This window comes from Erythrolamprus reginae, chromosome 1, assembly GCF_031021105.1.
Source record: "Erythrolamprus reginae isolate rEryReg1 chromosome 1, rEryReg1.hap1, whole genome shotgun sequence".
Taxonomy (NCBI): Eukaryota; Metazoa; Chordata; class Lepidosauria; order Squamata; family Dipsadidae; genus Erythrolamprus; species Erythrolamprus reginae.
In genome coordinates, this window is record NC_091950.1 from 376301272 (window position 1) to 376327112 (window position 25841).

At 37.1% G+C, this 25841-nt stretch overlaps 1 protein-coding gene across 7 annotated transcripts in view; it reads left to right on the plus strand.

Moving 5' to 3' along the window:
• The window catches only part of MAP4K3 (mitogen-activated protein kinase kinase kinase kinase 3), a 68229-nt gene that overhangs the window by 26761 nt on the left and 15627 nt on the right, over nucleotides 1-25841 (plus strand). For 2 of the 7 annotated variants that reach the window (XM_070734662.1, XM_070734665.1), the window contains exons 9-21: nucleotides 198-329; nucleotides 2575-2637; nucleotides 3666-3747; nucleotides 4534-4644; nucleotides 6882-6954; nucleotides 7854-7912; nucleotides 14341-14403; nucleotides 18327-18385; nucleotides 19372-19410; nucleotides 19722-19772; nucleotides 21958-22000; nucleotides 23008-23170; nucleotides 24067-24176. In XM_070734662.1, coding sequence (XP_070590763.1) covers nucleotides 198-329; nucleotides 2575-2637; nucleotides 3666-3747; nucleotides 4534-4644; nucleotides 6882-6954; nucleotides 7854-7912; nucleotides 14341-14403; nucleotides 18327-18385; nucleotides 19372-19410; nucleotides 19722-19772; nucleotides 21958-22000; nucleotides 23008-23170; nucleotides 24067-24176 — 1048 coding nt within the window. The remainder of the gene's footprint in view (nucleotides 1-197; nucleotides 330-2574; nucleotides 2638-3665; nucleotides 3748-4533; nucleotides 4645-6881; nucleotides 6955-7853; nucleotides 7913-14340; nucleotides 14404-18326; nucleotides 18386-19371; nucleotides 19411-19721; nucleotides 19773-21957; nucleotides 22001-23007; nucleotides 23171-24066; nucleotides 24177-25841) is intronic. The other 5 variants (XM_070734663.1, XM_070734667.1, XM_070734666.1 and 2 more) reach the window with 3 other exon arrangements.

Genomic DNA, 25841 nt, shown 5'->3' on the forward strand with positions numbered 1-25841 from the left:
ATAAGATGGAGAGGAACATTGACAGCTAGATTTGGAATTCATGGAGATAGAAGAGCGGTTGAAATATATCTTAGCCTCTTTGTCAGTCATTACTTTTTTAACTACTACACAAATAGATTGAAAAATGTTTAGATGGAATGATGTCTTGAAATCTAGGAATAAAAATGCATTTTACAAACCATTTTTCTGTGTTTAAGGATGGCCCCTGAGGTTGCTGCGGTTGAAAGGAAAGGTGGATATAATCAACTTTGTGACCTTTGGGCTGTTGGGATTACTGCTATAGAATTAGCAGAACTGCAGCCTCCAATGTTTGATTTGCATCCCATGAGGTGAGTAAGTAATCTCTAATAACTCTGTGGCTAGAGGGTGTGTTCTAGAAGTTGAAAATAGTGCTACTGTGGATTATATTTATTTCTCATACAGCCAGATTTTGCTCAAGATCTTACAAATAAGAAAGAAACATCAAATAGGTTTCAGAAAAGGCAGAGGGATATAAATTCAGATACTGTACTTACTATAAGAAAAAGAGACAATTTAAAAATATAATTTATCTTTGACTGTATTTGTTGTAATAAAGTATTTGACTGCGTAATATTAGAAGGTGGAATATATTAAGGACAACTTTTTAACCTAAGTGCTAAAATTTAAAATGAAATCCACAAATTTAAGTTGTGCGATTTCTGGCTATTTTTATTTTATAAAAATGAGAAATGATTATGTATGTTTGTATGTATGTATGCATCTAGGTATGTATGTATGTATGTTTCTTGCATCAAAATTAATGGTATGATATTAGGTATTTGGGAGTCCAATAAAGCTGAAAATGCATAACAGTGATGGCAAACCTTTTTTGGTTCACATGCCAACGGGTGTGTGCGCGTGTGTTAGCACATGCGCACATGCCAACACCCATTCCCTCCCCTCTCATGCGTGCACACCCCCGAGCTTCCCCCTGCACATGTGCACAACCCCTCCCTCGTCCCCATACATGCGCACAGGCCTCACTGAGGATGGGGGTAATGAAAAAACGGACAAACCAGATGTTCAGAAAAACGGACTTCCAGTTTGCCTGTTGTGCTGTTTTTCGCACTCCGAAATCTTCAGGGAAGCTTCCTGAAGCCTGTAAAAAGTAAAGTCCTACACTTAGGTAAGAAAAACAAAAAATACAGTACAGTGGTCCCCCGGGTATCGTGATCCCGATCATTGCGAACGGGCTAAATCGCGATTTTTCAACCCGGAAGTCAAAACACCATCTGCGCATGCGCGCCCTTTTTTTCTATGGCCACGCATGCGTAGATGGCGCCGGGCAGATCAGCTGCTGGGCGGCTTCCCTGGGTCTTCCCCCTCTTGTTGGCGGGAGGGCGAGCGGCGGGCATCAGCGAGGAGTTTCCCCACCGCCCACGCAAACTCCTCGCTGCCGCTCGCCCGCCCTTCGCCCGCCCACGCCGTTCGCTCGCGCCGCTTCCCAGCTGAGTCCTGAAGCCAATTCGCTTCAGGACTCAGCTGGGAAGCGGCGCGAGCGAACGGCGTGGGCGGGCGAAGGGCGGGCGAGCGGCAGCGAGGAGTTTGCGTGGGCGGTGGGGAAACCCCAATCTTCGGCTCCTCGCTGCTGCGGCGGAAGTAAAAACACCATCTGCGCATGCGCAGATGGTGTTTTTACTTCCGCAGCGCTACTTCGCGAAAAACCGATCATTGCGAGGGGTCCTGGAACGGAACCCTCGCAATGATCGGGGGACCACTGTATACATATAAACTGGATGAAACCACACTCAATAGCAGTGACTGCAAGAGGTATCTTGGAGTCCTAGTAGACAACCAGCTAAACAGCCAACCGTGTGCAGCAGCAACCAAAAAAGCCTATGCAATCCTAATCTGCATTAATAGAGGGATACAATCTGGGGCTAGGAAGGTACTAATAACACTCTATAAAGCCTTAGTTAGACCACACTTACAGTACTGCATCCAGTTTTGGTCACCACAATACAAAAAAGACATTGAAACTCTAGAGAAAGTGTAGAGGAGAGCAACCAGGATGATTAGGGGACTAGAAACTATAACATACGAAAAGCAGTTGCAAGAACTGGGCATGGACAGTCTAGAGAAGAGAAGGACCAGGGGAGACATTATATCAGTGCTCCAATACTTGAGAGGCTATCACAGAGAGGAGGAGGGGTTAGGCTGTTTTCCAAGTCATCAGAAGGCCAGACAAGGAACAATGGATAGAAACTGACCAAGGAGAGATTCAACCTGGAAATAAGGAGAAACTTTCTGACAGTGAGAGCGATCAACCAATGGAACAGCTTACCTTCAGAAGTTGTGGGAGCTTCATCACTGAAGACCTTCAAGAGGAAATTGGACTGGATCTGTCTGAAGTGGTGTAGGGACTCCTGCTTGCGTGGGGTTAGATAACCTACAAGGTCCTTTCCAACTCTAGTCATCTGTAAATCTCCCGAAGATACAATAGTCCATTGAGAATTATCTTTTTCTTGCTAAAGAGTAAACATGATGTTGCTTCTCCTCATGCTTCCTTATGACAGGAATTTTGTAAAAGTAACCACTTTTCTTCTTTTTTAGAGCACTGTTTTTAATGTCAAAAAGCAACTTTCAGCCTCCCAAATTAAAGGACAAAATGAAATGGTAAATATTACAGCAATATAGTTGCATTGTATTAATTACTGTGAACATTAGGTATACAGTGATCTCTCGATTAGCGCGGGGGTTACGTTCCAAGACCTCCCGCGCTAATCGATTTCCGCGTTATAGTGGTGCGGAAGTAAAAAACACCATCTACGCATGCGCACCATTTTTTTCATGGCCGCACATACGCAGATGGTGGAGTTTGCATGTGGGCGGCGGGGAAGACCAAGGGAAGGTTCCTTCAGCCGCCCAACAGCTGATCTGCTCCGCAGTGCGGAAGCAGCGAGGAGCCGAAGATGGGGTAAAGGCAAAGGGGAAACCCCATCTTCGGCTCCTCGCTGCTGCCGCGCTGTGGAGCGGATCAGGTGTTGGGCGGCTGAAGGAACCTTCCCTTGGTCTTCCCGCCGCCCAGGCAAAGGGGAAACCCCAAGATCGCTTGCCGCTTGCCGCTTGCCGTATTGCAGCTTGGAGCCTTGCTTCGCCTCCTTCGCTGCAATACGGCAAGCGGCAAGCGATCTTGGGGTTTCCCCTTTGCCTGGGCGGCGCTGGGGCCATGCGGAGCCGCTCATCTAGGGGGGCGTGGACCGGCAAGGTGCCCTCCGCTCTCTCTCTTTCTCTCCCTGTTACCGGTGTGGTATAAGAGAGAGAAAGAAAGAGAAAGGAGGGCGACTTGCCAGTCCACGCCCCCCTGGATGAGCGGCCCCGCATGGCCCCAGCGGACTCCGCCGTTGCCTCCGTCCTTGTTCGGCTCTGCAGCTGAGAGGCCACGTCCACCCCCTCCTCGGTGTCCCCGGCACCCAGCGTCCCCACGCCGCCTCCACCTCCCGGTAATGCGCCCGACCTCTGCCTCTCTCTTTCTCTCTCATATACCACGCCGGCAACAGGGAGAGAAAGAGAGAGAGAACTAGCGCGGACTTATTTTTTAATTAATATTTTTTGAAAAACCGCGTTGCAGCGTTTCGCGCTAATCGAGACCGTGCTAATCGAGGGATCACTGTATTTCTAAAAACTATAATGTTGTGTTACAGGTCAAATAGTTTTCATCATTTTGTCAAAATGGCCCTTACAAAGAATCCTAAAAAAAGGCCTACAGCTGAAAAATTATTACAGGTATGAATGACTTTTCTTTTTCCAAATTGTTTTAAAATTCTTTATATCTACTTTTGTTGTGTGGAGAAAGCTTTCAATAGAAGTGCTGGAAAAAAATCACCATCTAATTTAGATTTGGGGCTGCTTATTTTCCTTGTTAATTGGATGGATTTTCCTTGTTCGGTTTTAGGTCAGTGCAGATACTGCTAGGCAGTACAATAGGTGATATACCAGCAGAATACCTTTGTCCATAATCAGCTCTCTGTGATACATTCCAGGTGCTGGATGATAGGTGTTTAACCAGCAGTCAACCAGCAGTCAACCAGGCATTAAAAAACCCAGGATCTATAAGCTAGGGAGCCATATGTGCTATTATTTGAACTTTGACTACAACCACTCCTCAGCTTGGATGGTATTAACCTGCTGCCCCTTTTCTTACAGTGTTATAAACTCTCTCCTGCCATTAATAATTTTAATAGTTTTCCTGGTACTACCATATGGTCAAGTACCTTAGTCTTATCCTCCGCATAGTTAAAAACATGGAAAAGTGAGATAGCATTGCTGGTTTTTCTGGTAAATCATGGAAAGTTTTGAAATATCTCTGTTGGCTATTTAGAATTCATCAATAATGTTTTGAGAAGTCAACTCATATTAAGGTTTAAAGTTAATTTTTGTTTAATGCTTTTAATGATTTTATGATGAGCAACTCAAGGGGCAGCATATAATTTTAATAAAATAAAATTACAACATTCAAATTATCATGCAGGTATCTTTCATATACTTACCTATTGCATTTTGTATTTTAAGCACCCTTTTATTACCCAGCCTTTAAGCCGGACTCTTGCTATTGAACTATTGGATAAAATGAATAATCCTGATCATTCCACCTATCATGATTTTGATGATGATGATCCTGAGGTAAGAATATCATTTAAACACAGCTTCGATAGTTAAAGATTTGGCTACATAACCAATCTGGTATAAGTACTTAAAGCATACTATTTTACAGCAGGCACACAAATAGGCTAGTCTTCGGTACATTTAAATTACCTAGCATATTTCATTCAATTTGGAAAATTTATATTGCTGCCTATTCATGGCGACTCAAGGCGGTTTACAGGAAATAAAAACACAATATAAAAGAAATAAAAATAACAATTTAAAATAATAATCCCCCGCTCCACCACACCCCATTACAAAGCATAATTTGTTATTTTTATTCCTAATGCTTTTGGCTATAAACCCATGCGCCTCAACTTGAATTGACAGTAATGGGAATTATAAAATAACATGTCTGAAGGGCACCAGATTTCCTGTCCTCATACCTACATCCATGTGATGTATAACTTAGAGCCGGGGTGGCGCAGCAGGTAGAGCGCTGTACTGCAGGCCACTGAAACTGATGGTAGATCTGAAGGTCAGCGGTTCAAATCTCATCACCGGCTCAAGGTTGACTCAGCCTTCCATCCTTCCGAGGTGGGTAAAATGAGGACCCGGATTGTGGGGGCAATATGCTGGCTCTGTTAAAAAGTGCTATTGCTAACATGTTGTAAGCCTGAATGAATGAATGAATGAACAAACAAAAGTTTTAAGTTAGCCCAGTCTATGTAGATTGGACCACAGTCCCATCACCCTCAGCCAAAAGGGCCATTTTAAAACTATGTGCATATTTCTGTTTGATGCTATGCATCCTCCTTTTCTGGAGAATCTGTTCATAAATGCAGAATTAATAATGAAACTGAATTCCTGTTAGGAATGTTAAGATTTTGTTTGAAAGAAGACTATGCTTCCTTAATCTGCGTTTTATAATACTGAATTCAAGAATAAAAACTTTTTTTAAAAACCTAATAATTAGAATAGTCTCTTTTGTCCTTAACACAAAGATCCAGTAGGTTCTGTGGAAGTGCCCAGATGTACAGTAGCCATGGGAATACCAGAAGTGTTCTAATTCAGTATAGCAACCACAGTGTATATAGTTTTTTTCAGGATGCATGTCCTGTATATATAAAATTTTTGTTTTGCTTGACAAAGTATAGATAATTTTTAAATTTTAATTCTTGTCTAGGTTTTTGGCAAGTGTTGAATTAAAACATCCTGGTTAAAATTCCTGATATATCTGCAGTGTAAATTTATGTTCTTTATAGATTTTAAAAAAATAAAAAAAATAATCTAGGACAAAGCTCCACAGGATAACCACAAAAATTCAATCCCTTAAAATAGCTATGAATGTATTGAGGTAATGCAAGTGTGCATCAATCGCTCTTAGAATAATTAAAATCACTACAACTTGTGCAATATGTATGCAGGGAGCAGTTTCCAAAGTGAATTAACTTTTATTAGGTATCTTCAATTTTCAAATTTGGGAAGTATCAATTAAAGGCGATACTAATTATTACTTTTATTATCTTTGATTCTATAATTTAATATCCAAAATAGCTTGTAATTTTTCACTAATTTATAATGAACCTATTTAATGAGGACCCGAATTGTGGGGGCAATATGCTGGCTCTGTTAAAAAGTGCTATTGCTAACATGTTGTAAGCCACCCTGAGTCTAAGGAGAAGGGCGGCATAAAAATTGAATGAATGAATGAATGAATGAATGAATGAATGAATGAATGAATAAATAAATAAATAAATAGGAACTAGAAAAGAATGAACAAATGGTTGTGAAGAGAGAAAGAGAACTTCCTCTCTTGCTGCCCACCGGCTTGTTTTCATTTTTTCATGAAATTAATTTAATTAACTTGTCCAGGGAGTTCTGATGGCAGATTAGAAACAACAATGGAAGAGATGCTTTCCTAATAAAGGATGGTTCTTTCAAAATCCAAATATAACACCTTCCCCCTTTCCTCTTGAAAAGTCTTGCCTTGAAGTGGATGGAGGTATAAGAATTATGACTTTGTCAAATAAATCCCAGTGGATAATATTTGTTATATCAAATGTGACTTTCCGCTGGGAATTAATGTAAATTTTGGAGCAGTTGTCTTAATATGAAAATCAAAATTATTTCTTCCATCCCAGGAAATGTCATTCTTTGAAACTGATTTTAAATTCGAGTCTCAGTGGATCACAAAAATATCTTGTAGTGTGATTTTTAAAGTGGGGAACATTTTATTCATTTTTAATGAATATTTAATGCAATATTTTTCCCAGCCTCTCGTACCTCATAGAATTCACTCAACAAGTAGAAATGTGAGAGAAGAAAAAACACGCTCTGAAATAAACTGTAAGTAGAGTCACTCATTGTAAACTAACCTGAATAAACTACTCGTATCTGCATGCCAAGTTCATATTGGATATTTTCCATCTCTTTTTGATTAGGCATCCTAGCATCATTGCATATTAGTTTAATATTGAAATGCAAACAGTGAGTGCCAGCCTTTTGAAGGTAGTCCACAAAAGAAGCACTCTCAGAAGTACAAGTTATTACTTTATTCTAATACTACAGTAACAGAATCGTCCATGTCTGAAAGTATATCCCCACTCACCTTTATAGTCTAAGAAGCCTTGTGAGAGGTTTGCCACACCTACATTCCGTTTGTAGACTCAGGTGCTGCTTGTCTGAATGTTACCTAGTCTGAAGCTCTTCCACTTGTCTCCAAGGTCATTTCCACATTTACATTTACACAGAACAAGAAAGGAGGGGAGGGGCAAAAAATAAGTTTAGTTTTATTTCAGAGATCTATTTGGACTAACTACCTTTACAACACAATCAAATGTATGTTTATTATTCTGAAGTAAGAATTGCTGACTTGTGTGATTTATTCCCTAAGCAAGTATATTAAACCTTGCTTCCTTCTTGTGAGTTATGGGCATGGGTTATTTTCACCAATCACCTTCTTAGGAGAAAAGGCAACAAATACTTTATTTGTTTATATGCTGATGGGGAAGAAAGGATGTGAAGTCTCATAGGGTTTTTTTCAACCAGGTTTCATCTTTATAGCTTTGAGTTGTTCTTGTTGTTTTTTATAGCCAAGATAGCTCATCTGGACTTCTATTTTTTTGTTTGTTCTTGTGTTGTTTTTTTCCTGTGTTTCTTAGTGTGCCCAGGAATAATAATGCAATAATTTGGCAAATCAATTGGAGAATATATAACCATTTCTTATCACTTATTCTTTTTCATAGTTGGTCAAGTAAAATTCGATCCTCCTTTAAGAAAGGAGACAGAGCCACATCATGAGTTCGTAAGTAATGCAACCATATTAGATTTCTTCTCTGAAATATGTGAATGGTGAAATCTGTAGAGATCTCTGAACTATGTACTTTGTTCACTATAGGATATATTTGTATAAGACCTCAAAATTATAAAGGAATTATCTGAGGAATTTATGTATAGTCTGAGAATTATGAATTTTAATCTGCAATGGCTATAAGTATTGCAGCAATGGTTATAAGTATAGGGAAATTTCTCAGCTTTCCCATTCTTGTCTCCACTTTTTTCAATTGCTTTAGCATAGAATACAGTAAAAACAGGAGGTGTCATTATCATAATTATTGTGTCTTAAATTATTTAATAGCATCTACCAAGATTGCTAGAACACAATATATTCTGTTCACTTTATAGAGTTTTGAGTTAGTAAAGCGGTGTTAACTTGTGTCTTGTTTTTCCATTATTGAAAATTTCACCATTCTGTGGTGGAACCAGTCTTCACAAAGGGAGTTCCTCCAGCAATTATCTTGAGGATGGAGTCAGTCAATTAGAATACTTGCTTAGACCCCAGATCTCACTTGATCCTTCAAGAGGATAGATGAGGGTGAACTCCTTCCTGGGATTATAGATTTCTGTTTTTCCTTTGTCCCTTTCTGAATTACCTTCTAATCTGTCCTAACCTTTCCTTGCTTTGCTTTAGTTCCTAATCAGTTTAATTCTATCCTATCCTAAATTAGATTTAAATTAGTTCAACATTTCCTGCTTCAACAGCCCTTATAAGGGTCACTTCACCAGCTCGCATTAGGGCTAGGGTCTTGTAGCCCCCGATTAAACCATCAGATCAAGATTTCAGAGGGGGAGAAATCAGCGAACTCAACCGACTTTACAGGCACCGCGGTACAACCTAGGCCAATTAACAAGCCATGGGCGCCATTTAAGCCAATTCACCAGCTCACCAGGCCACTTAAAGAACCATAGAGTGCCACATGAGTCAATTTTCCAGGTCATGTGATGAAATTGCCAGCCCTCTAGCCTGCACAGCGGCTGTGTGGTTGGCCGGAGCAGCTGGTCCTCCCTTTAATAGCCCCCAGAGCCCAGCATTCACATCCGCGGAATCTCGGTCACTGCTGGGGTCTGTTTGCAGCAACCACTCACATCCCAGCCGGCAAATTCACAATCCCCTCTCCTGGGGTTGCTCCTCAGCAGCGGGTGCTGCTGGAGCTTCTAGTGGTGCCCAGTAACTTTTAGTGTTAACCAATTGAAGGAGTTTGGGATCTGGCCCAGCCCCAGCAACACCAGTTCCCCCTGGCAAAATAAGCTCTGGCAGATTCTTTGCAGATCACGGAGCCGATCAGTAGGCCGATACGGGGAGCAGGGAGAGACTGAGTACCATAAAGGGGCCTAGATGGGGTCAAAGCACCCAACGATTGGAACATGTGAATTCACAGGAGGCGGCCATCTTAGAGCTACCATGTGGACCCATGGGGCGCAGCCATATTGGGGGAGGCGTCTCAGAGGGCAAAGACCATACCCCATCGCAGCCAACTATTAAAGGGAGAAATGGCATCTGAAGGCCTCAACACTAAAGTATGGGGGAAGAGGCGCAAGAAGAGTAGGGATTCTTCAGAATGGAAATTGGACTCCTCCACTGATCAGTCCCCTGACCCGCTCAGAGCCGTCCTCCTCCCAGACACACGGATCCCACAAGGAAACCTCAACAGCCACTGAGAAGGCAGATGAGAGACATCACAGAACACTACAAATAATTAGTGAGAGGGCCAGAGCTGCTGCAAAAGCAACACAAGCACCCAGGGAGGACCTGAGACTGGAGCCAGCAAAGACAGAGGGAGACCCCCTGTCACTGGCGCCACCAGTATCCCAAGACCCTGAGGGAATCTGTGGGGAGGATCAGATCCAAAGGGGGCTCCTGGGCCACAGATGGGACCAACATTGCAGGATATCCCACAGCAGGAACTGCCAATGCTTACCCACATGTCCTCTCAAACAAACCCCCAGCTAGTTATGGACCCAGCTAATCTTCGATCCCTTATAGCCTACAGTCCTTTTCGGGGGAGCAATCCCTGACATCCGCTTCTTCTTAAACCTCCTCTAAAGAGCAAACGGGTTCTTTCTAAACACAGCCAGCAGAGATAGCTCAAAGGACTCTTCAGATGAGTCCGTTCTTAGTTATCAAAAAGGGGACAATCTGGATGAAAATTATTCCTGATGGAATCTATCAGAAGACGAAGGCCTATCCACAGATCAGCCACTCATGACCAGCTTATTTCCTCCCTTATTGTTTAAATCCCTATTCAGCAAAATCTTCCAATGAACAAACCAACCCACTCTTTTTGGAGGTAAGACCAGAGATGGAGTTTATACCCAGTCCCCAACTCTTTGTAGATGCAGTGGAAGGTCAAGGCTCACTTCTATCATCGGGTCCCTCCACAACTTCACAGGACAAAAGGTTCTTTAGCGTGGCATCTAATCTTTCTTATTTGCTTTCAGTACCAGCAGTAGATATTTGAATTAGAGGTCTACATTCTTCCTCAACAATTCCAGATGAAGTAGAGGAGATCTTGAAAGCAGAGGACAAACACATCAAACAATCCTTGATCAAAACTCACCAATCCGATTAGGGCTTCCACTACCTTCTCCTTCTTCGCACACCCACAGCTTTTCTGTGTCGAGAACAGATACAGGATCATATTCCCTCCACCAATGTGAGAGCGCAATAAGATCTCAGGTGTCACTCAAAGAGGTCTGCTGGGCGGCTACTTTTCCAGTTGATTCATCACGCAAAATTGACTATTATGCATTGACGGATGCTTCCTTCGGAAGGAGAGTCCTGCCACAGGTGGTGGACACTCATTAAATCAGACAGAGCAATCTTTCACCATCCCTTGGGACCTCTGCTTTGGTAAGTCCCATTGTGAAGGCTGCTTCCACGACAAGATGGAGAATAGGCATTGTAACCTTACCTGAATGCCTCTTCTCACAATAGAGCCAGCCTTCAGTTCCCACCCTTTCTCTTCTTCCTGCATCTCATCTCTCACTTTTAGTCCAACATGGAACCACAGGAAGGAGACTTTGTTCAGTTCAAATACCATTCACTAATAAGCCACGTTTGAGTCCAAGTCTTCGGATTTGTTAGATCTGGGGTCTCAAGGTGGATCCAAGCAAGTATTCAAATTGACTGATTCTATTGTCAAGATGATTAGTTGAGGAACTCTCAATGTGAAGGATGCTTCCACTGGATGAGAAGAGGTGTTCAGGTAAGGTTACAACACCTATTCTCCTTTGCCATCTGTAAAGTTGAAGCTTTATTTTATACAGGAAGTAGGAAATCAATGTGGATGGAAGATGAGATTTGATGTATGGCAGCTGCAGCCCTGTAACAATTGGAAAATGCAAACTTCTAGAAAGATTGAAATAAATCTGGGAAAAGCATACAAGCTTTTTGTATTGTAAACTACTGTATATCTTCTAATCTAAACTATCTAGAGTCATTTCATTGTGGCGGGTGGGTGGAAGGAAGGAAGGAAGGAAAGAAAGAAGGAAAGAATCAGCTATGAGGAGTTGCTACAATAACTAAAATCAGCATTTCATCATATTCAGGATCTCTCTTTATCTATCTACTATCCATCCATCCATCCATCCATCAATTTATCTCTTTGAAAATTACTCTTTGTAATTATCTCTCAGGACAAAAGATTTCTTGTATCAGAAGATATATATCTCTTATTTTTGCTTGGGTCCATTTATTTTTTATTTCCTTTGGAGCACATTTTAGCTTGATGTATTGCTAAAATGAGACTGACTCAGGCTTAGGAAAAACCTGCTTGCTAAAACAGCTTTTTCTGAAGCACTATATTCAACAAGTCTTTCATCTTCCCTCAAATTATCAGGATCTTTATATAGATACTGTTAAATATTATGTACTAAAAGAAAAGCTAGTCAATTGCTATCATATTTAATTTAATAAAAATTTGCTAATTGAATGTTATACAAACAGAGAGAGGTGATAAAGATAGCAATGCCTTCATTCTTTTAACAGTTATATCTAATTTGAATTTTTGTGTGTGTTTTTGTTCTTAGTCTTATAGTGATAGAATGTTGCCTGAACTGCCAGTTGGTCCACATGATTTAGTACCACATGTATCATATGCGATCAAGCATTCCTGCAACCTTTCAAATCATGTACCTTCCTGGTACATGATTGCAAGGAGAATAATACTAGCATATGGAAAGAGATCTTAGCACATATTCTTTCCCATTTAAATTGCAAAACGCTGCTAGATGCACATGGGTAGGATAAGATAATTTTAGGGAGAAATGAGAGGTAAAGCTGGGTATCCAGAGCCAAAGATTCATGAGCACTACATTTGGCTTTTAAATAGCATGACTGCTCAAAATTTCAGTGAAAAATATTTCCCATCTCCCACCCAGAGATTTTTAGAATTTAGAATCAATGAATAGTGGATAGATAATGGACAATAAAGATGGTGGAAAAATTATTGTATGAGGCTCCTTATTTGATAACACCCAGGCATAGAGCTGTGACAAAAAGGGGAATAGGATATCCTAAAATAAGTGACAAATTTTAAGTAGTAATAGCAGGTTGGCATGTTAAGTTAAGCAATTTATTCCATGTTGTCATATCAGTGAATTTTAATTCATGCAAGGTTCTTTCTGTTCTTGCTGTGCAACTCGTCATAGTTCAGAGCTTTATCTCATTCTCGACTTCTTCATCCCTTCAGGACAAAGGAGGTGAGGACTGAAGTAAACAGTTGAAATTCATCTGCCAATACTGGAACTGTTTATATTCATCCTAGATATCTTATTTCATGCAGCTTTACTGATTTTAAATTAAAATTTATTGAGAAATAATTCTAATCTACCTTAGATATACCTCTTCATCTCTCACATTGCTTCTGCTGATATTTTGTTGCAGTCTCTGATAAGCAATATCAGTCAAGAGTCCTATTTTATAATGCAGTGATCCTGTACAGATAATTGTTACTATGAGTATAAATATACAGATGGTTTTTAAACTAGATTGTACACTTGGTATATACTCGTATCCAGCAAGAAGCCAAAATATACCTAATTTTGAAAGAATTTACAGGGCAATCACTATATACAGAATACATTTCATATTATACAAACAATAGCCTTAATTGTATTAGCAATTCTTAGCTCAGTTTATCAATTAATTTCCTTTCCTTTCTGCAACCTTCATTTGATTTGCATAAATCGGCATCACTTTTACATTTCAGAATTTTGTTATTATTTTGCAAGCAATTAATTTCAAATAGTTTTTTCTGATTTGAAATCTCTAGTAATTTTTGTTTTCTTGAGGAATGTGGAAAGCTACAATATCTTTTGGAGCTATCCAAAAACAGCAAACACTGAACTCTGCATAGATTTTGCAGTTATTCTGAGAGTGGCATGAAGATATTCTGAGTTATCTACAATCTCAACTTTCATCAATGTTTAAGTTAAAACTCTCATAAAATAGTTCTTCTGTTCATCTTTTTAGTATACAGCCCAGTTATGACAATAAATTTATAAATAAAATTGGATGCGTTAAACAATTTTGGGGTCTGAAGATAGCCTAAGATAGTCAGAAGTAATATTGAACCTACATGGAAACTATTTCACTTTCTATAACTATTTATAGTTTTTGATAGTTTTTCTGTGTATTAGGGGGAAACAAGGTTTAAGGAAAAACAAGTCACTCTTTTCTGTTCCTGTAATTAAAGGCATAGGGTTTTTTTTAAAAAAGAGAACACTTCATAGATATGATTTTCACATAATTCATTCTCCTTTTAAAAGGAAGATTAGATGTTAACAATCTACCAAGTTATTAACAAACTTATGATACCCCTTCAATTTAAATGGAAGTTATTTGGGGAAGGACTTAACTTCAAGTAGAGTGTATGACATCAGCTTCCAATAAAGGACACATTTTACAGTTATGGAATTCAACTAGATTAATAATTCAATAATTGACCTTTTGCCAATTTAATATTTTTTATTTTACTTATTTTAAACCCTAAAACAAGTAAACTCTAGCTTCAGGGTTAGTCTTAGAGAGTTTTCTTATTTTCATTCTATAACTTTTTGAAGTCATACATATTTGGATAATTAAGTGTGAGAATCATATCTGCTTTATTCAGTGAACTTCTATGTTTAAATTTAGGGAAGGGAGGTAAAGAAAGGAGGAACAGAGGGAAGGAAGAGATAAAAATGAAATGACACCCTTTTCATCTGCTGTTACATTTGTCTTAAGCCATAACTACAGTTTTGATATTACACTTACCCAACTGTTACTTGTGTAGACTTCTAAAAATTCTACTAAATAGTAAGTCCACTACTATGCAAAATATCCCTTTATACTTGGATTTCTTTTAGTCTAGAAGTAATTAACTTGAGTTTCTGGTTTTATTTGATAAACAGCCTGACAGTAACGATTTTTTGGACAGTTCAGAAGAAATATACTACACTGCAAGATCTTATCTGGTATTTTCATCTATTGCTTTGTCTTTGTCAGTGTATGTGTGTGTTGTTTTTAAAAATGAAGTACTTTGTCCAGCTCTTGTGTTGCTTTCACTATTTGTAGTCAAATTCATTGAGCAGTTCAACCATAAAATTATACATTTGATGTGTAATAATATTGATTTTTCTATAATGGGCTACATCATCTCACATATTAAGATAAAGCAATTTGAAATAATCAGAAATTACTATATATTATATAAATGAGAGTCAGTTTGGTGTAGTTATTAAGACATCAGACTAGAAACCTGGAGAACATGACTTCTAATTCTGCCTTAGGCACAAAGCCTGATGCGTTACTTTGGAATAGTCCCTTTCTATCAGCCCTAGGAAGGAGCCAGTCTGAGAATCAGATATGATTGAACAGAAGAAAACAAACATTTAAATAACTAAGCGATAAATGGTTTGAAAAGATCCAGCCAGTCAAAGAATTTTAGTTGGAGGGATCCATGAGGTAAAATTGACTCCCAACCTCCTGATGTTTCATAAGAGCCTTAAAACTTGGCTCTGACGGATGGATTGGGGACTCAATAGGGAGCTTCACATTGGAGGTGGTTGACTAATTAAAATCTAATTTCCCCTCCCCATGTGTCCGGTTTCCTTCTTTGCCATTTTGTGTTAATGAATTTATCATCTGTGTTATTTTATAATTGATGGTTTTAATATTTTTATATTGTAAGACACAAGATGGTCAATAAATAAATTACAAATTAAATAGATAAAAAGAAGGAATTCTAGAATATAAAAACATATGTATATATCATTTCAGCTTCATTACATGTGCAGAAAATTCAAGTTTAAAAAAAATTAGTATGAGAAATTATATAACTTCTCTCATTTTTCCAACATCAAAATTCAAATGCCTCAATACTCTTTCTATCCTGCTCCTTCCAATTCCAACTTTTGCTTCCATTGAGCATCACAAGGAAATAACATTGCTTACATTATTTTGATAATGTCAATGTAGAGACCTCATGACATTTTTTTTCTGGGTCTTCATGGTTGTTTTATCAAGTGTTAAATTTTTTCAGTTTTTCCTTTACTGATGATAGTTGATCTTAAAAGGCAATATTTATATTGCTAATCCATGTTTGATAAACTATACATTAAATAAATAAGTATCCACCACTTTGATATATTCATTGATCTAAGGGCAGTTTTCCACCTATTGTCATCAATGAGGTCTTTTTTATATGTAATCTTTGACTCATTTTTTAATTATCCTCCTTAGCTTTTATTACTAGAGCTTGTCAATGCTATTTCAGATATTGTAGTTGTCACCAGCGTAGAACAGGTTCTTGGTGTTTCTTCCTTCAATTTTAAAACCGCTCTCATCTTCCAATCTGGCTTTCCTTAATTCAGCATATAAATTGAATAAGTAAGGGGAGAGTACAAAGCTTTGTCATACTCCTTGCCAATCTGTTTTGCCATGTTCTGCCTATAATGTGGTTTTCTATAACTTTATCATAAACACAATGAGATATTCTGAGATTGCCATTTTTCTGAGCAAATTCCACAGTTTGACATGATCAACAGAGTCAAAAGCCTTTCTTTCCTCAATGAACCACATAGTGACTTCCTCTTGGTATTCTTCGGTTTTCTAAATTATCCAGCATGCATCAGCAATAATGTCTTTTGTTCCTCATCTTTTTCTAAGATTTAATATCTGCCATTCTGTTTTTTTATAGAGAGAGCTGCATTGGATGGTGTTAAGCATTATTTTGCTAGCATGTAAAATTAAGAATATTTGCACACATTTTAAAGTTTGGTTCTTTTGCTATTGGAACATAGATTGATCTCTTTTAGTCTGTTGGCCCCTGTGCTGTGTTTCACATTTTCTGGCATAATTTAGGTAGATCCTTTACTGATGCTTGCTATATTTCTCTGAATATTTCATCAGTTCCTGAAGTTTTACAACCTAGTAATGATTAGAAGGCTGATCTAACCTCCCCGAGGTTTTGGAGAAGGGCAGCATACAAATCTAATTAATTAATTAAGTCATTCATTCATTTCTAGTGCTAGAAGTTGAGTTACCCAACGATTCCAGCTTTCCACAATTCATTTTGATTCTCTATCAATGATATTCAGTACTTCAAAGTACCAGTAATTCGTGATATGCTAGAATATCCTTAAAACTATATTGTGTCTTTCTTCATCATCTTTAATTTAAGAGTAAACAGTTGGATTAATTTTAAGATCTTTTCCAACCCTTACATTCTATGATAAAAATATAAAACACCTAAATTCCTTAGTGTGTGCAAGCTTTTATTGTAAATATCTTAATATAAAGATTTGCAACATATTTTTTCAGAACTATCAGAACATAATATTGTATTCACCTAGATATGAAGTGCTTAATTATTGCTTAAAATTATTTGAGAACATCAATAACTTATTCATTCTGGCTTGGCATAAGAGCAATTGTTGCTTGGTAGCAAATGAACCCAATGGTTGAATGGGCCTATTCCAACTCCTCATTTTATAAGTCAGAAGTTCAAATGCTTTCCTTTAAATTGCAGAGTAGTTAAGACTCATAAAGCTGGAACAGACCAAAAAATTCATCAATTAAATCTGATTTAGTGAGATTTACTCAGCAGGTGTTTTCTGAACAGAGAAACTGTGTCTGAATATTTTGATATAGTCTTTGGGGTATGAATCTGGATTGGACATACAGTAATATAACGGGTCCTCAACCCCCAGTCCACAGCCCATTTAAAACTGGCCTGAAAAAAGTGGTGTTTAAGTGCACACACAGCTGCATTTCTTAAAGCTATGATGCACACAAAACCATCCCTTTATTACCCCTTTCCGTCACTTCTTCTGCCGGTCTGCCAAGACAGAAAGCTTGGAGACTGCTGGTACATAAGAAAGGGCAGGTACATAAGAGGTTTTCTCTCCTGATCTTCAAATTTTTCTAATATAGCCTACATATCTATCATTTGGTGGAGACTGGCCATTTCTTATTTTTGTTAGCTGGTAAAATAAAAAATGGAACAGAATATGTCACAAATTATATTTGGGCTGAGCATACTAATAATCATTCAATCAATCAATGTATATTATGGTCTATGACGACTAACATTCAAAAATTGCAAAAAAAGAAAAAATCAAAATCATTATATTTTGCACTACCCAAGGCATGCGTTTAAATATAAGTGGAAGGAAAAAGGAAAGAAAAAAAATCCCATACTCAGTAATGTACATAATTATGTAGTATTCAAATATTACAATTTTATATATCCTATTTCTCTTACGGCTAATTGTCTTCATTTGCTTGGGAATGCTTCCCAAAGTACATACTATTTCATTTCAGAAATATGCAGGCATATGATAAAGCTATTGCTTTCTATGACAAAGTTGTTCATGGTTCCTATAAAAAAGTCTTGAGTGTTTCTATGGAATTATTCAAAACAGAAAAGATATAAGCAATGTTTGCTGATCATAGTATCCTCATATTTTTCAAAAATTACTTCATGGGGAATATCTATGTAGTTGCTATAAGTCAACTTGATGACATATAATCCTTGCTTTAACTTCTGCGCTTCTATAATGTTTGTTTCTAGTAATTGGAAATCCCTCCAAACTGGTGTTTCTCAATCTGAAGTTGAGAAACCTTGGTCTAAGTAATAATGGAATATGGTGTAAAGATTACAAAAGAAAGAAGAAATCATCAAACCAAAATAGGGCACCAGGCTATCCTGGAATTACATAACTTGTTGTTGCAAACATTTCACATGATAATGCAACCCTTTCCTGTTGTAATTGTTTGAATTTTTGAATATAAGAACAACAGTAGCAAAGCCCATGTTGTAATTCAGAAAAAGGGAAGGCCGCAAAATAATATGACTCTATTGTTCTTTTTTGTAATTATTGCTTTCTCTCGATAGGATTTGCAGCTAGAATATGGTCATGGTCCTCAAGGCAGTTACTTCTTGGGTGCAAATAAGTGAGTACACTTTAGAAATGATGTTAATATAGTGCTTTATTTTTATTTAGTACTATTTATGTATTCCAACACTGAAGGTGGTTATAAAAACAAAAATGCCAAAACAAAATAAATTGAATAAAGATAAAATAAAATTAAAAAGTCATTAAAAAATAATGCTAATATTAATTCTTTTACTTCTTTAAGAACGTAACATTTATGTAATGACACCAGTGAAATTTAAGTGAATTCAGTAGATATTTTAAAACTATTAGCTTTTCTTCCAAACTTGGTCTTCCAGCATGATTGGAACTACAACCACTATAATCTACAGTTTGCATGTCCAATGGGTCTTATTGTCTAATACATCTAGAGGACACTATTTGTTGTGCTTATATATGTAGCTAAGGAATTTTTTTCCTGTTCCATAAAGAAATGTAGCTTCCTTGTATGCAAATGTGTCATAAAATGTATCTGTCTGTTATATATGTGCAATACTATATGTTAATCAACTTGTAAAACTATTTTAATTGAATATTTATTGCTTCCAGAATAAAAAAGGAGCCATTGTAACATATTATTTTCTACACATGTACTTTAATGCACCTAAATTTCTTTCTTGATTATCCTTTCTTGATCATCCAAGATATCGTCAAACATTTTTCTTATGGCATTGCATTATATTTTTTGAGGATGGCTTTTCCTCTGCTTTAAAAATTATTATTATTATTTTAACTACATATAAAAATAAGCTGTACTCCTCCTGTCCGACATAGCGTTGATTATCAGGTGCAATAATTAACTCATAAACATACACTTGAATATAAATCTGTAATGAGCTGAAAAATCATTTGCCTCAGATTGCAATTCAGTTTTCATGAATTATCTCTAATACTTGATATAACTTATTGCATGGCTTTAATATGTGAAATCATTTACAAATATGTCTGATTTTATGTGCTTCGCTAAATGTGTCTTGTCCTTGAATTTTACTTCTATTTTTAAAGGAGCCTTCTAAAATCAGTTGAAGAAGAACTACATCAGCGGTAATTGTTAAATTTAATAATAATAATAATTTATTAGATTTGTATGCCGCCCCTCTCCAAAAACTCGTAAAATTCGGAAAGTAAATTTCTTTTCTTCTTGATTGCAAAGCCCTTTCTCTTATGCAAAAAGGTATGCATGCGTCTCCTATCTTTGTCAAGTGCTTAATGAGCTATATTCTTGCCAAATGCTTGTAGAAGTCCTTTGCTTGTCTGAGTTGCAGCTATATTACTACAATCCTGCAGCAGGGTTACAGAGAACGCATTGATAATTGACTACTCTGTTTAGCTATACTCTCTGTTTAATTCTTTAGGGGACATGTAGCACATCTAGAAGATGAAGAGGACAGTGATGATTCCAAACAGTAAGTTACACTAATTTCAAATATTCAGTATTTGGAAAAATACTACTCTCCTTATTGTTCCTTACTCCTCAAAAGACTCGGGGCGGCTCACAACAGTAAATTATGTCAGTGTCTTTCTTCTTCTAGAAGATTCTAGAAAGCAGGCAAAGCTAATCAAGAAGTGTACTGCCTCGTGTCCTTTTGCTCATTTCCCAGGATTTAGAAATTGATGCTAAAGATTAAATTAGCATCTTCAAAATGTATTTTGAGCTACAGTTCCTGCCATTCTTCAAGAGCTCAAGCTGTGAAAGGCTTTCACAAGCTTTTATTTAGAACATGTAGATAAATCTCCCCAAAATTGTTATGATTGCATATTCCCTGGGGCGACGGTGAAGAAAAATAATAATATTTCACACCAAAGGCCACTCTGATACCAATATAGAACGCTTGCCACCTCGTTAAAATAGAATCAGTTGAATTACTGAATGGTAATGACTTCTGTTCTCACTGTACAAAGTTTGTATGTTCCTGATCACAGTTTTGCCAGAATGTGAAGGGCCAATTCAATAAACAACTTAAATTCTCATTGTTTTATGGTCAAAAATCAGCATAAGTATTCTCATTAAAAAACCTTGAAGATCTCACAGCTATTTATTAGTTGATCTCATGTTCAATACTGAATCAGACGCTGTTGTGAACTATGTTGCCTTGAGCAGTGTGATATCAATAAAACAAATCTCAGTTTTATATATCTGACACTACCATAGTGTCAGATTTTGTTTTGTTCCCAAATGTTCTAACCACGTTTTAAGGGCAAATTAGAATAAAAAGTCAAGTCGGCAAAATATGATTCCTTGACTATATGTAGAGAGTGAATTTTTACTTTAAATCCAAATCTTTAATAAATAAAGGTGGGGTTTTTTTATTTTCTGATGCTCTAATTCCAGGGTTTTTTTTGAATAAAGACATGAGCCTGTTTCGAAGTATCCCTCTAGGTATATGCTTGTATGTATACACCTAAGGCAGATAAATGTTATATATTTTAGAAGATGAAATCAGAAACTAGGAATCTTTTAAATAATATGTTCAAAATTATTTAGCACGTAAGAGCTGAGGTGGTGCAGTGGTTACAGTGTAGTACTGTAGGCTACTTCAGTTGATTTCTAGTTGCAGTTCGGTAGTTCAATTCTTACCAGGTCAAGGTTGACTCAGCCTTCCATTCTTCCAAAGTGGGTAGAAATGAGGACCCAGATTGTTGGGGGCAATATGCTGACTCTGTAAACTGCTTAGAGAGGGCTGTAAAAGCACTATGAAGAGGGATATAAATCTAAGTGCTATTGCTATTATTACTATTTTGAAACAGTCGATTTTAGTTAAAGCCCTTCATGGCATTGGACCAGAATACCTCCGAGACCGCCTCCTGCCGTACGAATCCCAGCGACCGATTAGGTCCCACAGAGTGGGCCTTCTCCGGGTCCCGTCAACTAAACAATGTCGGTTGGCGGGCCCCAGGGGAAGAGCCTTCTCTGTGGCGGCCCCGACTCTCTGGAACCAACTCCCCCCCGGAGATTAGAACTGCCCCTACTCTCCCTGCCTTCCGTAAAGTTCTTAAAACCCACCTCTGTCGTCAGGCATGGGGGAACTGAAACATCTCCCCCGGGCATGTACAATTTATGTATGGTATGTTTGTTTGTGTGTGTGCTTGTTAGTATATTGGGGTTCTTTTTAAACTTTTTTAAATATCTAAATTTATTTGGATTTGTTACGATTTGTTTATGCCTTGTTGTGAGCCGCCCCGAGTCCGTGGAGAGGGGCGGCATACAAATCTAAATAATAAATAAATAATAAATAAATAAATAATATATAACTATTTGTCCCTTTGATTTTAAAGATTTGGAAGCATGTAGCATATGAGTTGTGCCATTCAAATAATTTCTCCTTGCTTCTGAACCTTATTTATCATTGCCATTGTGTTTTCAATTGTGGATGGGGATGATGGAGATTATTATTTTTATTTATATGTAGCATACATGAGTTTTTAGAATTCTACACAAACAAATGGATGCTTAAATTATTCTCAAATCTTAGGAGATTTGCAAGCTATAATAAAGTGAACCACACTTTTGGAATACATGGCACTATTTAGGTTATTTTAAAATACTGAATTCTTGCTTTTTATAATTAATACTTAGTTTTCTTCTCACAGTTCAACCATGAAAGCAAAGGTGCCACCTCCTTTGCCACCAAAGGTAAGAAGAATTCTCACTTCCTATTAGAAGGGAATATTATTCTTATTTATTAAATTTATATAACACTCATTTCATTGTGGAGTGACTCTGGCTGACTTTATAAAACACCAACATAAAATTATAATTATAAATATATATATAAATAAAATTATAAATATAAATATATATAAATAAAATTATAATTATACAAAAATAATAATTAGAATGTTGAAATATTTTAAAAAAACATTAAAAGTTAGAAAAGAAACTAGATAAGAAAGGAACTATATCATAAATGAGGTGGAGATGGTTTCTTCTTAATATACTAACCACCTCAGGAGTGGGATGCCCCTATTGGGGTTTCAAGCCAATCAACAAGCCAGGTTTTCAGGCCTTTTTGGAAGGCATGAGGGGTGGGGGCAGATGTTATCTTGGGGAACACAATATTTCAGAGGTTGAGAGCTACAGCAGAAAAGGCTTATATCCTGGACTCTACCAGCTGAATATATTGGCTAAGCCAATTGTAATAACGCTGATTTTTTTTAAAGCTGTGGATTGCTGGACCAGTAAGAAATTACTTGCTTTCTTTTCTTTCCACCCACATTATTTATAAGTTTTGATTGATTTCCAGAGTGGGAGTTTGATTGATTTAAGGAACTAAGATAGCTTCATTGAGGGCAGGAGAGATGTAAATTCCTATAATAAGGATTTGTCATATTTGAATTCAACATAGAATTAGATATAAGGATAAAACAAAATATTTTTACTCTCTATCAACTCAGTAATTGTACTAAATTATATCATTAACAAGTAAAAGAACAAAAGGTACTGTTCTCATTACAGATATAAAGAAAATGTGCTTTAAAGTACTGAGTTTCTTTCTTTCATTACCAGTAAGTGCAGCTGGTCTTTACAGATTTAGGTTTAAAGTGTAAGGGTGTAAGAGCTTAAGATGAAAGTATTATGATAGATTTTCTAGATAAATAACTGCATAGCTATCTTAGAATAATGGTTTGTTCTTTTTTTAGCCTAAATCCATCTACATTCCACAGGAAAATCATACTTCTGAGGATGATAATCAAGGAACTATTAAAAGATGTCCTATTACAGAGAGTCCTGCAAAATCAAACACTCAAGTCCCTCCTAGACCACCACCCCCTCGGTTACCCTCACAGAAATCAAACATTTTAGGTAATGGGTCATATTGAGAAAAATTGCTTCCATATGAGCTGAGACAGTGCCTCTGTGGACAAGGGCTAGCTAAACTACAGCTTATATCCTGCTATATTGTTCCTTCTCCAAGGACTAACGGACACATCTTATAACACAACACCTGATAAAATAACCAGGAAACATCAATCTTTTTTATGCGCAATTGTTATTATTGGTTCAGTGCACTGAATGTACTAAATTTTGTACCGAATAGTGTCTGCAAAATTAGGGAGTTTTTGGCTGCCCATTGCTACTCACCACTAATTGTAATATATTATCCTGTTGTCTTTGGGTTTTTTTAATCCTTCTTATTTGTAATGCTGTATTATACTTCAGTCTTGGAGGTTCCAGCATATTCTAGATTGAACAAATGGAACGAAAATAATTAGTATATGGTCTCAATTTGATGTTTTTTATCATGACTTTTTTGTAGCTCAAAGTACAAATAAATTCCAGTTGTCAAGACTGGGTTCATATTTCAAATATGCCAAGTTGATATGTATGCCATTTAAGGAGTTTTGTTTCAGAAAATTTGCAAATTTATTTTGCAAGCCTAGTCTATTTTGAAAGTTCAGGGCAGGTAACCAAAACAGCTTTCAATAGGAACAAGTATTTTTATCACTTTGTTGGGATGTCTCACTATTTTCAAACTTTAGCTCATAGGCCAGCATAGACAACCATCCCTTATGAATCTGAAATATTCTGCAGCTTGGAGAATGGAATTAAATTCTGTAGAGAGTTCATGTCAACAATTCTTTGTAGCTTTTTGGAAATCTGAACATGCTTTCAGTAGACCTTGGAGAGTTCAATGATGCACATGAATTGAAGTGTTTTTGTGATACATTCTTTAATTGCCTTTAATATTTTCTCTGAAGGTAATGGATTTAATTCTGTGCAATTAAATGGTGACAAGGAAAGTTCTCCTCATCAAGAACCAAGTGAGAATCGGCACACTAATCCAAGAAAAGAAAAAAAGGAAATACTGGTAGGTAATGTTTCTGCTTTGTTCTTTCAGATTGCTGGAAAAGCTCTATGCAAATTCCTTTAGGTTATTGGATCATATGATTTGCTTGTATTTTGAACTATTTTTATGCTAATGAATTGAAGCATTTGTATTTCAAAGAAAAGCAAAATAACAAATACATTGTTAATGTTATTGTACAGACTTGGAATGTAGATCACACTGAATGTCTGAAATGAACTTTCCATGTACCAGAAATAAGCTTTTTAGGAGCTATCAGGTTGGAGGGAATTGTAAGGTTGGCAGTCTTAACAGATATTGTGAGTGCCTTTTGTAAGAATGTAAAAAGAAGGCACTCAAATATGAAAGCAAAATTTCTACCAGTCAGATCATATTCCAAAAGCTGCAAAATAAGACAATGACGTGTGGGGGAGATATTTATGTGCTGGGACCAATATCTCTTACTTGAACATATTTTTCTAAACAAAAGGTATTTGATCATGATTATCATACTCAATTACCAGTGATAAAGTGTTCTGTTTACACAAGAATATAATTGATCTCTTGCTATTGCACATTCAAGATCACTTTAGACTGCAATAGGAAGATAAAGAAATTATTTGTCCTCCAAATCCAATGGCAATGCTTCTAATCATGGTTTAGCTGCAGATATGCAATGATGATTCATATTAAAGGCTACAGATGCAAAACACCCTCTAATTACTTTCATTTATTGTGTAAACCCAGTACAATGGATATTTTTATTAAAATATACCAGAAAGAAAACCTAAGCTTTTAAATCAGTGTTGGTAGTACTAGACTAGATAGTCAAAAATACATACCTCACCTAAATAACCTCCTATCTTTTAGCTACTTCAAACTTATGTGCCTGAAAGGATTGCTTCTCCATCTAACTTAAGAAAGCGAGAACTTCTGAGCCAGGTAGTTTAAAAGAATCTTTTATTAAGCAGATGTGAAAGCATTCCATTCAAAGCGATGTCTTTGAAACAAGTAGATTACAAAAGTAAATTACAGAATGTCTTTGAAACAAGTATATTACAGAAACAAAACAAGTAGATTTAAAGGAGTAGAGACCCCTCCCCTCTACCCAGAATGCAGAGGCTGGCAATACACAAGTGTGAAACATTCCCTTTAATCCACAACCCTGGGAACCAGAAGAACATACGTTTCCCTAAGTATCCTCCATTCTCCATTCAAGTGACACATCCTACCTTGCCCCCCACCCATAAATCATTCCCCCAAGGTGAAGAGATATCAAGATGCTTGGTGCCAGGATATATGTTGTAAAACATCCATTGGTACAGGCAATGCTAATAAATCAAGACACCTCTTATCTCGACTGAATGGCAGAGTCACTCTTTGGGATTCTGACAGCGCCTCTCCTCTTTGTGAATCATAATTACAAGGGAACAACCTGTTCAAATAGCACACAGATAATAGCCCAAAGTACGCACTCTGTAGAGAGAAGTTCCCTGAGGATGGACACAGCACAAGTCCAAAAAGCTCAGAAGAGTAAATTTCTGGTCCCAGTGACTTAGCCAGATTGAATCCTGCAGCATTATCTTGGGATAGTTATATCTGCCTTCATTCGTAAAACAACCTATCCTTCTGGACTGTCTTAAGTTTCTGGTTCTTCTCCAACTTGAACCTAGCAAAGAACATTGCCTT